This window comes from Polypterus senegalus, chromosome 10 (genome assembly GCF_016835505.1).
Source record: "Polypterus senegalus isolate Bchr_013 chromosome 10, ASM1683550v1, whole genome shotgun sequence".
NCBI lineage: Eukaryota > Metazoa > Chordata > Cladistia > Polypteriformes > Polypteridae > Polypterus > Polypterus senegalus.
In genome coordinates, this window is record NC_053163.1 from 55,798,547 (window position 1) to 55,813,646 (window position 15,100).

Consider the following 15,100-nt stretch of genomic DNA (forward strand, 5'->3'; position numbering starts at 1 on the left):
TTTTCATTCAATTTGAGGCCACAGGTTCAATCGATACGCTCCTTGATAATTCATATATATAGTTCCATACATGCTGAATTCTATAACATTGTGCTTTAAATTTAATGGAGGTACAATTTGTTTAAAATATCAATCTTTAAAATTCTTATTTATATATTCTGTTTATACCCTTCACATAGTTGAATTGGAAATGGATAGATAGATAGATAGATAGATAGATAGATAGATAGATAGATAGATAGATAGATAGATAGATAGATAGATAGATAGATAGATAGATAGATAGATAGATAGATAGATAGATAGATAGTGATGGGGGGCTCTCCCTCATAGTGATGAGGAGAGTTTCATAGATCTTCTCTTCCTTCATTCTTTCTCTTTACCCTTTTATTAATGTTAGCTGGCACTACTTTCTACTCCTCCAGCCCTGTATAATGAGGTATAATTCTGTAAGCTAGCTGTATGATAGGCAAAGATTCCAGATCCCAGCTGCAATTGATATTTTTTTCTCTTTTGTACAAGGGACAAAACCAGCTAACTGAAAGTCATGAAGGAGAAATTTCATAATTATAGCTATCAAGATACAACTCCCTCAGCTCAAACAATTTTTATGGTAATGAATTGAAATGCCACAATTTTCTGGCTTCAGATTCACTTGATCTGTAGGGAATAGGCCAATAATCTTCTTAGCAACATGGCTGTCCCAAGTGAAGTTTGTGTCACCCTAAGATGTATCCGTTTCTAACAAACATGACCTCAGCTGTCTTCTATTCCCAGCCTCACTCCTGGTTCTGGTCTATGTCTCCTGCTGCCGTTTGCTGTAACAAGGCATGGATATGATTTCAAGTCAGACTGCTTTATCTGAGAGCCTTTAATTTGCTGTTGGCTAACTATCATTGCTCTTTTCTAATTTTGTCTAGGGTTGCTATGGCAACAGCATCCTCCCAAGTCCTGATCCCCGATGTTAACCTGAATGATGCCTTTGACAATTTTGCCCTTGACTTTTCAAGAGAAAAGAAACTTCTTGAAAGTTTGGATTATCTGACAGGTAAATATTGTATCTGTGTTCGTGTAAACCTTAGTGGTCACAATCTCTATACAGTTTCAACTCTGTTAGATAACCTTTAAACAACAAAGTTTTACTTTACCTCACTTTACCTTACATTTTTATTTTATGGTTTATTTGTTGAATTAAACAGAGAAATAAATTTAAAGTGTCCCTCACCTATCTGTTTTAATGTGAATTGTAAAGTAAAAGCTATGGCATATTCACATTGTGTCAGAAATGCTAAATTTAACATTTTAACTTTAAAAGAGGAGGTGGCACAGTGGTAGCATTGTTACCTGTGTGGAGTTTGCATGTTTTCCCTTTCCTCCCACTTTCACATGCAGGTTAGGTGAACTGGCAACACTAAATTGGCTCTGGTGTGTTTGTATGTTTGCCCTGTGATGGACTGCCTTGTGCCCTATGCTAGTCAGGATAGGCTCCAGAACCCTAACGCAACTCTGGCATAGATTAAGCGGATTAGAAAATGACATGAAATGACTTTGGAAAATGCTGATTTTCACATTGTCACATAGCAAATCTGTACAGTTTAACTACATCTGTATAGGTGTTGCATTGAAACTAAAATTTTGACTTTGGTACTGATACAAGCTTTCACACTGCAGTGCCTTTACTAAAATGGTACCCAGCTACTTCATTACCCCGGCCTGCTCTCCTGCATGCCTCCCAGCTCAGCGTTTTAATAAACCAGAGTGGTGATGGGGAGAGGTATATCTACCTAAGTGTTTGATCCTGTGGGGGGTTTGTGGTCTTCCTTGGAGTTCTGATAATCCTTATTCTGTATACAACAGAGTGTAGTGTGTCTATACAAAACAATTTACTTACTAAAATTAGCAAAAGCTCATAGAGTATCATTTTAAATATTTGGAATTTTGGTACAACATTAAACTGTATACACAGACCTTACATACTTTTAGTAGTCATCTGCCGATAACCTTGCAAGAGCACTTTTTTCTTCAACAGATAAATTTGTATATTTTTATAAAATATTTACAATATATGAAGGAAAAAAAATACATTATTTAAGTGGGTGAACATGAATAAAGGCAGTGTGGCATAGTAGTTAAAGCTTTGGACCTCAAAACCTGAGGTTGTGGGTTCAAGTCCCGCTACTGATATTGTGTGACCCTGAGCAATTCACTTCACCAGCCATTTGGGAAAAACACAAGAAATGTAACTAATTGTATCTCAAATGTTGTAAGCCACCATGGATAAAGGTGTCAGCCAAATAATAATAAATCTGTTCAGGTTTGCCAGTATCTTTTATATTCTGGTCTGATAGATTTGTACCACTGCCACAATAGCAAAAAAAAAAGAAAAGCAGCAGTAACTGCAGTTAAAAAGAACCCCTTGGAGTCAATGACCTCCTTGATCATTCAGGCTGGAATGGACAGTAACCATAAAACTGACCCTGTATGTAAAAAATGTTTCAGATTGTGTTTCCTAAGTGTAAATTTCAAGAAGTGTACATTGCAGTCTTTAAACAAGCGCTACAGTGACCCTGTCCTCATCTCTTCAGATCAACTTCCTTTCGTTGGCCCTGCTACACCTTCCAGAATGCTTTGTGTAAATACTTTCAAAATATGAACTTCTTTATCCTCTTTAGAAAAGTTTCAGTTTGGACTGCATTTTTATATCATTACTAATTCTTTGCTCCTGGAATGAACAATGTTACTTTTTCCTGTATCCTTTCTATACTGTATTTGTCTTTCTGATACTTATAGAGTGCAGACTGTATAGAGAATGCTTCTCCAAATAATAAACAAAGTTTAAAAATCCAAGATTGTAGATTTTGAATGCTATTTAAAAGTTTAATTCAGAAGACCCATTTTATAAAACATATGGATGAATAGTAAATCTAATGTTCATTAGGAAATTACTGTATGAAGCAAGTGACATTATTTAATTCCTTTAAAAGTATTTAAATACATTTCACTGAGGCTTATATAGTGCTGGTTTATCAGATTCATGAATGCTGGTCTCTTAATAATAAGTGCAACCTGTCTTGAAACTTAAAAATAATACATTATTTAAAAAAATGTATGATTGAAGTAAATAAATAGGCTCTTATTTAAATTAGCAGAATAAACAGGTCAAGGCAGTTTAAAGATTGGCCTATACTAAACCATCAAATTCTATGTTTTTCCACTTTAAAATATGGTAAATATACCCAACTAAAACAGATGAAAGGACATTTTTTGTACTGTAACATTGTCGTTTCAGTTTAACTGTAGCTTTTTGGCATTATTTTTTTCATTCCTACTGCACCCAGGATTTTTAATGGATGTTTCTGCCCTAGCATGTAGCTGTCCCTCTAGGGTTTGATCTAAACCTCATAAATCCAGGGTGAAAATGAAGACAATGTAAAAGAAATGCTTGTAGCCCCTGGTAAGCAGCTAAGGCAGTGTTTCCCAAACTTTCTTCTGTGGCGGCACACTTTTTGTAACCGAAAAAATCCCAAGATGCACCACTATTCCGCAAACCACAGAAACATTAAGTCTCACATATGCAGTCAACTGGACCAAAGGGGCAGGCAGCATAAAAGCAGCTGTGAGGTTGGTGTTCACAGGCACCGTGCTTAGTGAGCACCATGTCTCCCAGCTCTGCCTGTTCCTCTCTGCCCCACTCTACTGGTCACAGGCAACTTGCACTATTCCAAGGCGCCATGAGATCACACCCCCAGGCAGATGAACTCTAGGAGCCAGGAGAAGTGTCTGAAGTGCTTTCTAAAAGCTGTATCTGTGAAACAGTGATACCGGAGCTTCTTTTAAGCCAGCGTCTCCAAGTAGGACAGGTTTTGCGCACTAGAGCAGCATGTCTCTCTCAGGACTGCTACACTATTATTTCCATGGCACACTGGTTGAAAAACACTGAGCTAACAACTGAGTCCTGTTACGCTATTTTCATAATTAAAAAGCATTTGTATATCTTGAATTGATTAAAAAAAGCATAGTAGAAAATAAAGTAACCTGCCATCATGGTTAAAATTTGCAGTGCAAAAACGTGAAACAAATAAATTAAGCAAAATATGAAAATGTATTGGTAGCAGATATTTTTGGGCAGAAGAGTGGTGCAAAAGGTCAGACATTTTTAGAAAACTGAAATCATATATTTTTCAAGTATACAGCTTTGCATGGGTGTCCTTGAAGGTCTTAATTGGATTCTGTGGTGCCATATACTGAATAGCAGCATTTAGGCTTTTAAGGTGATTCTGAGGTTCAGAGGCATGCCACCATACGCATACAACAATATTAATTCACACCACCCAAGAAACCTCAAATCATGCATTTTCTGTCATGCTAAGCTTGGTATAACTTGTTACTACGAGCATTTTTTCAGAACTGAAAAAGAAAATTAATAATTTCCTTGCTGTGTGAGAAAATGTTCTGTAAGTGCAGTGAGTAGTCTCAGTTATGAATCAGCTCACTTGAGAGTATCACTGCTTCATTATTGCATTTTTACCTTTAGTAAAGAAATAAACAAATATTAAAAGTTTACTTTGTGCAGACAAAGCTGAAATTTTTCACTATGGGTAAACTAATTATGTGTCTAAAGAGATTCATAACAAACAGAATGAATGCTCTGTTTGTTGAGGCTTTTATCGCCTTTGCCGTGCTCTTCATTATGGACTGGTTCACGTCTTTCCTGCTCACGAGGTGTAGGTATCCCATCTTGTCTGCCTTGTGTTAGCCTTCACGTTATTGCTCCTAACCAGGAGAGCTGATGGGCATGAGGTAGATGTCTTTGAGGCTTTGAAAGTAGCTTATGCTTGAAGCAGGACATTTCTGCTCTCAGATTTTTTATACATAAGGTCTGGGATCTGCAGGCTGTACTGCACATAACTTTCCATTAATGGCTTATACTACCACCTAAATATGACTTCTCCAATGATTGGTGCGCCTCTGTTTCAGTGACACGATGTAGAAATCGACTAGCCTTTAATGTCTGCTTCACACTATCTAGATGCAGACAGACACCTGTGTCCGACTAATCATAGCGTTGTCTAAAATATAACCATATTAAACTGCTTATCTCGCTTCCACATGCCGTATATTTCAGTTTCCAGATTTCTCAGAATGGCAGTTGCTGCTTCATAACTTTCCTGTGTACTTTTAAGTTTTGTGTCCTCAGCAGTTTCACAGTATTACTTGCAGTTTCCTTGACTAAATATTTGATACAAATAAGGACCAACAGCTGTTCCACACCAATGAAACACCAGCAGAGCAACAGAAAAATACTGCAGCTGAAATTGAATCACAGTAGCTGGCTGCAATATGTGCTCAGTTCTAGCCAATGGAAAATATCTCCTTGTTATATGTTTACTTGCTCCAGATGTTTCCAGTATTATACGTTTTTGATTCTTATTTCAGGACATTTTGAACCATTGCAAAATATATACAGTAGCCTTTTCTGATTTTTTTTTTTTCTCATTTAAACGTTTATCCACTCTGATTTATAATGTATTACATAGGCAATCCACCTTGAATCAAGTATTACTCATTCCAAAGAGATGACTGCATTAAAATAGCTTGTTTTGGTGTATTTTTTTTATATATGATTCATTATTTTTCTATTTGGATCACTCACGACTTCCTTTTAGTTCTGTTTCATCTTTCATGTCATAAGCCAAGAACCCTAATTTAAGACTAAACCATGCAGTGCCTGAAGGGTTACTCTTTGTGTTCCCTTAGCTGTCAGACATTGGAGACTCCACCCTTGATGAGCACAATCTTGTCCAATCACTGAAAGATGTAGATGTCAAGGCCTAAACTGTTTTTGGTAGGATTAAGCTTTCCTGTAACAGATGCCAATGTAACAGAAGGACCAGAGGAAAATGCACAACAAGATGATGTCCATTCCCAAGATGTGTAGATGAAAACAAAAGGACACAGCTGACAGGGTTATCTGGCTTTTTGATAGTTGGGAAGACATCTGGGCCCAGCAGGGAGATATGGGAGTATGAACCCCAGGAACTTAACAGGAAAAGCATGGCTGTGGCTAAAAAAAAGGATTTCCATAACACAAGCATAGGGTCACTTAGATAAGCTTACCTGGAATCGACAAGTAATGGCCAATGTTATTGGAGAGAACACTGACAGACATGAGAAGGAGAGTGCGTTGTGCTTGTTTACTAGAGGGAAAGTGATCCGGCCGCCTAACAGGTCTGTCAGAGTCCATAACCTGTTATAGTAAGGGCTAGAAAGGCATAGGGGTTTGATATTTTGTTTATTTTCTATTCCTTGTTGCTTCTCTGCTTCTTGTGTAATTATTTTTGGTATTAAAGGTCCATTTTTCCCTATACTTTGGGTTTTCCTTGCTATAATTCAGGGTTTGTATTCAACTTTACCCACCCCCTAAGGATTACAAAGCTGTGTAATTTTACTATGTATTTGTCCTCAAGTTCACATAATTGATCCTTGAATTGTACATCTAAGATCATGCCCATTGTTTTGTATGTCCTACTGTCTGTATATCAAGTTCCTCTTGGGAGAGTTGCCTTCTTATGGAATGATGTTATTAAGGTGTAATAATTTATTATAGGCTAATAATCTTCCTTTTTCTCACTTGAATTTCTTGTAGCTCCTAATCCACCGGCGATTAGAGAGGAGCTCTGTACAGCATCACATGACACAATAACAGTGCATTGGACTTCTGAAGATGAATTTAGTGTCAGTTCGTATGAGCTTCAATACACTATATACACTGGCCAGGCCAACTTCATCAGTAAGTACCAATAAATAAACATTTTAATGGTTCTGCAATGCCATTGGTGGGTGGGGTTAATCATGAATCAAAGGATGCATATACTGTATGGTACATTTTATTTTGCATTGGTAGTGCTAATTACATTTTTTTATTGATTATGTATTACTAAATTGTTGGAATAAATGTCTGTGCTGTTCAAATAACTGAGGATTTACAACCTATTTAAAAAAATATATTGTGATATTACTTATCTCTCTCTCTTTTTCTGTCTCTCTCTCTATGTGTGTATATGTATATATATATATATATATATATATATATATATATATATATATATATATATATATATATATATATATATAGTGGCAGTAGGGGGCGCTAGTGCTCCCTTAAACCCTCAGGTATGACTCCAGACACCAGGTAAAAGTCCGACCTTTTATTGTTTTCTTCAGTGCTCAAGCACCTCCCACACTACTCATATATTTAAATCACTACAAACAACACTATAAACTACTCCTCCTCGCCCAGACACTTTGCTCCTCTCCCACCCAGCACAGCTCAGTGTCTGGACTGAGGCACCGTCATTTTATAGCCCCTGACCCGGAGGTGTTTCTGTCCCATCAATCCATAGTTCCTAATTCCTTCCGGGTCAGGGCAATCAGTCCTTTTATTCAACCCGGGAGCACGACATTTCTTCCCGTCACGTGACTGTGACGTACTCCCGGGTCATACGGCCTCACAGGGTCTATAAGCCCCCCCACAGCAACTCCTGGTGGTCCCCAAGGTATCCAGCAGGGCTGTGTATAAACACTACAAAGTCCATAAGGCCCTGCTGGACCTCGGGGCACGATCCTGCTGTCGGGAGAGCTCCTCCTGGCGGCCTAGGGGTGCAGGCCGGCAGTCCTCCACTATATATATATATATATATATATATACCTGTATATATATATATATACCTGTATATATATATAACCCAATGACTGTCTATCTGTATGTCTCTCCGCTTTCCACGTGAGAACTATTTAACGGATTTAGATTGGGCTTTTTTCAATAATTTGCTTTCCGGTTGATTTTGCGACTTCTCTCATCGAACTAAGAATCATAGTTCATTTGCAGGAGGGATTTATACGCGCTAATCCGAGACGGAGGCTGAAGGCCGAGGGAAGGGGGATGCATGACATCAGGAGTGGGGAGCCGGGACGGTCCCTCCTCACTCACGCGCCAGCTTCCGTTTAAATCGTTCTACCTCTGGCCATGTTTTAGATCGGACCTTACCTTCACTTACCTAGCGATACCTGTTTATTGTATTTTAAAGTCTGTCCTGTTTCATTTTTACGGGCGGAGCCATGGGGGACGGCTAGTTTAACATAAATAACTTTTGGACCACTAGAAGTTCAGTTAAAATGGAGGCTAAAGAAATTTACATGGAAGCATGTGGAACAAGTGACTTAATGTACATAACTTACTGTAACATTCTGATACTTGCTTAATCCAATTCATGATAGCTTTCACCTATCTTTCACAGTGTCTACTCATTCCCACAAAGGTACAATTTAGAGTCACCAGTTAATCAAAGGCTTTGGGTGGAAAACCAATATGGATGGAGGGAGAAAATGCAGACCACAGGAATAACTAATAGGTGCGGGATTTTGAACTGTGAATGGTGAATCCCTGCCACATCAGAACTAACCCCTAAATCACTGTTCTGTGTGACTTAATTTGATTTAGTATAATTATTGTCTTTGTATTCGTCTATTTTATCAGGAGTTGTATATTAGCTTTTACAACTCTCAAACCCTGTTGTCCCTGATATTTAGCCATGTTTTGCTATCACTGCTTGCAAATTATGTCTTGTTAAACACTTTCTACATGTAACAGGCATTTTGTGAGCTCAGTATCTTTCACTAACTAAGGAGCAGGGCAGCTGACAGTGGAAGAAAACAACATTGTTTATTTTTGTTTTGAAGCAGCCGACTTCAGCTTCCTTCACAGCGTGTTTTTGAGAGAGACATCCTAATTACTGATTCTGTCTGTACTGTGTGTCATAGACTTGTTAACCGCACCGCCTTATATCATTTCATGTTGATTGTCTTCCCGCCCTAGTGGCAATCCATTTTGAATTTGAGAAGCTCTTAGAAACCCAATAAAAGTGGAGGCCTGCGATGTTTGCTTTTTTCTGAGTGATCACAAAAGCTTTTATTCTTCCACAAATCTTTATTTTAGACACACGGTAAATGCTGAGGTAACACAGTTAACAGAAATGTGACCAACAGCGTTGTAGATTGTGCTATTAAGCAGCCAGTGATCTGTGCTAAGACAGTTCACAACCCTCCTACTTAAAATGACAGGTTCAGAAATGTCACCAAATCAGCGCTTTGAGCAGAGAGCTGGCCATGAAGGATGTCGTGCACTAAAACCTTATTTAGTTCATCCAATTGCCATGCTGTCATGATTTAAACGTGTGAAAGTTCTGGAGGTTTCCAGATTTAGTTCTGAATGACAAGAAAGTCTGTTTTAGCCCCCACTTTTGGCTCAATGTGTCATCCTGAGCAAGATATTTAATCTGCTTCTGCATGGATTATAAAAAAATATATATTTTTAAACCTTTTTACTGTACTGCACCTTGCAGTGGTGTTCAGTATGAAGAGGTACCATTTATAATGAAAGGCAGAATTGTATGGACTTGTAACTGCATTAGATAGATAGATAGATAGATAGATAGATAGATAGATAGATAGATAGATAGATAGATAGATAGATAGATAGATAGATAGATAGATAGATAGATAGATAGATAGATAGATAGATAGATACTTGTATAATCCCAAGTGGAAATTCACAAGTTTGCAAGGTTTTCAGTCATCGCATATACAGAACCAAAGCTTCTGGAATCATCCAACTTCAAAGGTCATACTGTGCTATGTAAGCAAACTGAAGGTGCTGATCTTTGTGTCAGAGATGAAAAATCATATTTGTCAGTTGATTTATCTTTACTCTGATAAAACATGTTACACAGTACAGTAACGATTTTGGAAAGAGTGAGTAAGAAACCCCGTGGCAGGGTGCCGGACAGAATTAAATGTTTCCTGTTGTCTGCTGGATATGACATGGAGAACAGAGCACACATGGCACTTTGGACTTTCCAGTCAATGCCTTTGGTTGTTTTGATTCTTTTAGGCCAGATGTAGACTTAACGGTTGAAACATGGTTGTCTTTCCTAGACATTATTTTTGGAATGAGAAAATTCCGTTTCTACCACATTCTGTTCTGCACAGCCAGGAAAAAATTAGAATTCAGAAGTCAGTATAATTGTAGACAGAGAGTGCAGAGAGAAACTTCACTCTTACTTCTCGAAGATTTGCGCTCAGGCTAATAGGCTGTTCAATTTTTAGTCTTTTGATGCTATCATTATATGTAGCAAATAAAGTGAAAACTGTGTGTGTTATGTGGATATTGTACATTAATAAAAAACAGTGTTAACATTTTGTAATAGTGTGTAAGAAAAAACCTTGCAAAAAGTGGAGGGTGTTTGTTTTATGTTATGTAGAAGACGCTATGAAAGCAGGGAGTGTCTGGGTGTTCATCATAATCATAAACAGTTCTCTTTTTCATGTTTTTTTGGTAATGTGTAATGTGTGTGTAAAAAAGCCCTTGTGAGTCCTGTAAAAGTCACAATGATAAAGAAAATCCTCAGAAGTCTTCCTCGTGGTGTAGTATTTGAAAGGACATCAAAGTCAGGAAACAACATTTCATGGCAGCACTTGGCCTCTACAGTATAGGAATGTTAAAATCTATTTGACTCTATTTATGACACCTTGTAACTTTACCTAAAAATACGAATACATGCTTTTAGAGTTCAATGTTGAGTGTACTATGCTCTAGAAACAGATTTTTCTTAATACCTTGCTTAATGACATATTTTAACAGCAACAACCACAACAACAATCACTTTGCTGGTTCACAAGTTGAAATTGAGCATTTAAAATGCTTGGAGAAACAAGGAGAGCAGCTTTTCCATTTGTCATTAGCGGATACAGCTCATTAAAAGTGCTATAAGAAATACTCGTAATGATGTGCATTTCATTTTTTGTATTTTAAACAATGGTCATAAATAATCACATTTTTTTGTTTTAATTTAGAAAATAAATACTCCCAAGCATATTTCATTGTGGACTATTAATTTAAAAGTAAAATCAGTCAATAAGTTATATAATATATAGTGCAAAGAATAAAAAGAAAATAATCAATGTAGTGCCTTTCATAATTCAAAATGCCCTATAAACTATTGCAGTCAAGCTTTAAATATTACAGTGCAGCAGAAACAGAAATTAAGAGCAATATTATTATTACAGTTTTTATTTAATGTAACACATTTTCACTACCTTTAAAGGAATTCCTAATCTTCTTCTTCTTACTGGAAATTATTATCAAGTGCGTTATCTAAAAATTATAATTGCAAGATTTATGAATAAACACTCAACACAAATGTTTACAAAATGTAAAAAGTATGTACCATTCATGAAAAATAATAATAAAAAATAATGTAAAGAATTTTTTTTTTCATTTTATACTATTAGAAATGTTCTTAAATGTTGTTTCCATCTTTATTATTTTTTTTTTTGTTAGTTTTGTTTGTTGATTTTCAAAATTATGACAGTGCATTCACACTCTTACTAGTATTCAGAAAATCTGATTTGTTTTCAATGTGCATAAGTACGACACCTTTCTGCTTTGCATAGTTTGCTATGAAGTAGTTAATTGCTGTACTGGAGCTGTATAAGGACATTAATGTGTACAACAAAATTGTTTCTGTTATAACATGCTAAAAGAAGGAGTACACTTTATTGAACACAGCATACTGCAAAAGTTTCTCCTGATAATTAAAATAAAGAGCCCGACACTAATTAGTAGTTCTGGGGGCAGCTGCACATTACTTCACCGCCATCAATTACAGAGTCGGTCCGTAGGACTGTAAGAGCCTTTCTTCTCCACCCCAACAAAGAACGCACGATGAAGCTGTAGCATTTCTCTCCAATGACTTCTGCTGTGATTAATAAGGAGTGAACACCTTAGGGGCAACGTGTTCAAGACATCAGACAGATGTAATGAAGAAGGTCAGCTTGCAGATAGCTGGTAACACAAATCAGTGCTAAGCCAACTTAAGCATCATTAAAAGTGCCTCAGTGAAATATATGTTGTCTTTTTGCTCAGCCTTGTAATTAATTCTCTCTAGTGAGTCATTAGTTAATATGTCGGTTTTGGACAAGGCAAAATCTAAAGCTTCAAAGGCACCACTCTCAAATCAGCCTGATTGTATGGTCATTTTATTCCACTCAAGATAAGGTGCAAAATGTTTTTTTTTTCTTAAATTTGCATGTGTAATGATGACAGATATCCTTAAATAAAGGTCCATCTATCAAGGGGACAGCTGTTGGGAATTTACTGTCTGGAATTTTAAGACACAATAGCTTGTGAATAGTTTTTTTTTTCTACATAAAGGTTTGCAGACCTAAGGGGAGTTTATTTGAATAATTTGATTTTCTCTTGCATTCTAAAGATGTGTATACTGATCAAGTTGGTGACTGATCTAGTAGTAGTGACTGTGGTTTTGTGCAGGTACACATGCCCTGTTATGCCATCCATTACTGGCTACTTCTTTGTACCCATATTTGTAATGTATAATAATATGAATATATGAAAACTGTAAATGTGTGAATGACTTTCTAAAATCAGAGGCCAAGTATTCTGTTTATATGCATTCCTTCCAAGAAACAAAATTATTCTCCTCCCACATGCAAAAACAATGAAAACCTGACCACACTACCTCTTTTCTAAATGATACCATTTTTGGGTACCTTACAATATGACAGACGGTAAGTTGAAGAGTTAGATTTGGGAGTACAGGGTCTGGACAGCCATGGGGTAGAAGCCATTGCACAACCTTGCAGAACTTGTTTGGATGCCACAGTACCTTCTGCCACATGAAAGTGGGACAAAGAGACCATAGAAGTGGTAGGAATGATCGGTCACAATGCTGTAGGCTTTGCAAATGCAACACTTTATAACGATGTCTTTAATGGAAGGCAGAGAGGTCCCAATGATCTTTTGTGCTGAGCATACTATTTCTTGTAGGACTTTATTGTCAGAAACACTGCAGTTCCCAAACCAGACAGTAATGCAGCTAACCACAAGGTGCCCCTGTAGTGTGTGGTGAGAGTGGTAGAAGGTAGGCTTGCCTTCTTCGGCCACTTAGGGAAGTGGAGTTGCTGCCTCACCTTCTTGGCTGAGGAGGTGGTGTTAATTGTCCAGATGAGGTACACTGCCAAGTGCACACAAAGAAATATGGTGCCCTTGACCAGATCCACCTCAGAGCCCTCATTGTGCAGTTGGGGGGTGGACAACATTGGCCTTTGTTAAGTCAACCATCATGTCTTTCGTCTTGTCCCCATTAAAAGACAGTTACACCAGTCCACCAGTCCTCGTATCCATTCTGTAAGCTGACTCATTCCCATTGCTGATAAAACCTTCCACCATTGAGTCACCCCCAAACTTAATAATTGTGTTACATCCAAGTTGAAATGTAATGCTGAGAATGACTGTGTTTATGAAACAGAACATTGTGGATATATCTCGGTGTACTACACCTCATACAAAATCTATGGCATCTTAGTTAAAGACAGGCCACTGAGCATCTTCCTGAATGTGTAATTTTAAATGACTCCAGAATTTTCTTTCAGGACACCTTAGAAAACACCTTTTGGGTGAGGCATTTAATCAGAACTCTCTGTAATGGCATTGACCTTGAAAAATGCATCATACTTTCTAGGTGATTTTCCCTTATCTACTACTTTACACAGTACAGTGCATCCGGAAAGTATTCACAGCACATCACTTTTTCCACATTTTGTTATGTTACAGCCTTATTCCAAAATGGATTAAATTCATTTTTTTCCTCAGAATTCTACACACAACACCCCACAATGACAACGTAAAAAAAGTTTACTTGAGGTTTTTGTAAATTTATTAAAAATAAAAAAACTGAGAAATCACATGTACATAAGTATTCACAGCCTTTGCTCAATACTTTGTCGATGCACTTTTGGCAGCAATTACAGCCTCAAGTCTTTTTGAATATGATACCACAAGCTTGGCACACCTATCCTTGACCAGTTTCGCCCATTCCTCTTTGCAGCACCTCTCAAGCTCCATCAGGTTGGATGGGAAGCGTTGGTGCACAGCCATTTTAAGATCTCTCCAGAGATGTTCAGTCGGATTCAAGTCTGGGCTCTGGCTGGGCCACTCAAGGACATTCACAGAGTTGTCCTGAAGCCACTCCTTTGATATCTTGGCTGTGTGCTTATGGTCGTTGTCCTGCTGAATGATGAACCATCTTGAGACCCCAGCTTATACGCCCAATCAAAAATGCAACACTTAATTTTTTATTTTTTTTTTTTACATCTTCTTGCCTCCTCCAATCTCGCATTAGTTTCTCAGACGCATCAAGTTTTGTTGAAGCAGCACAGCTACCAATTTCTTTCTCTACTTCAACAATGTTTCATTTAAAACCAGCTTCATATTTTCTTCTGATCGAACGTTCCATCGTAGATAAGGGATGCTCTTACGATAACGGTGTATGAGGGTATGAGATACAAAAACACAAATCAGTGTAAACGTTGCTTTGGAATACTTTGGGTATTACCGTATGGTCACGTAGGCACAATAGAGAGAGAGAGGTTAAAAACACGTGCTGATACAGTAAATTGCTGCACCCACATAGAAAACAAAAGCAGTGTGCTCCAATCATTTTGGAATGAATTATGGTCATGACCCGAGGTTCCACTGTGTGTATATATATGTGTGTATATATATATATAGTCAGAGGTGCCAGGGGACACCATGAAGGACCGGAAGAGGGCGTGCGCCTGCCTTAGATCACGTGGGTGCCGCCACCCTGGTTGCTTTGGTGCCCCCATGCCTTTGGAGCCCTGGACCTCAGCACTTCTGCCACACTAGGAAGTGCTGGGGGAAGAAGAGCATGATACTCTTAATCTCAGGGTGGGTTCGAGCCCCACGTTGGGCGGCATTGTGGAGACTGGCCCAGACACAGACAGGCAGACACGTTCATGTCACCCACAAACATGTTTATTTACAATATTTACAGTCTTAAAGTGCACCACAAAACCCACAAAGTCCCCAAAGTCCTGGCCACACAATGCCTTTCTCTTCAGACCGCCTCCTTCTCTCTTCCCCAGCTCAGTCCACTCCACTCCCAACTCTTGCTCTCGACTGTTGGGAGGCGGCCCCTTTTATCACACCCCGGATGGGCTC

The 15,100-nt window shown here is 38.0% G+C and overlaps 1 protein-coding gene across 6 annotated transcripts in view; it reads left to right on the forward strand.

Annotated features, from left to right (window-relative positions):
- The window catches only part of mid2 (midline 2), an 846,826-nt gene that overhangs the window by 794,213 nt on the left and 37,513 nt on the right, over nt 1-15,100 (forward strand). For all 6 annotated transcript variants that reach the window (XM_039765790.1, XM_039765792.1, XM_039765791.1 and 3 more), the window contains 2 exons: nt 921-1,048; nt 6,647-6,790. In XM_039765790.1, coding sequence (XP_039621724.1) covers nt 921-1,048; nt 6,647-6,790 — 272 coding nt within the window. The remainder of the gene's footprint in view (nt 1-920; nt 1,049-6,646; nt 6,791-15,100) is intronic.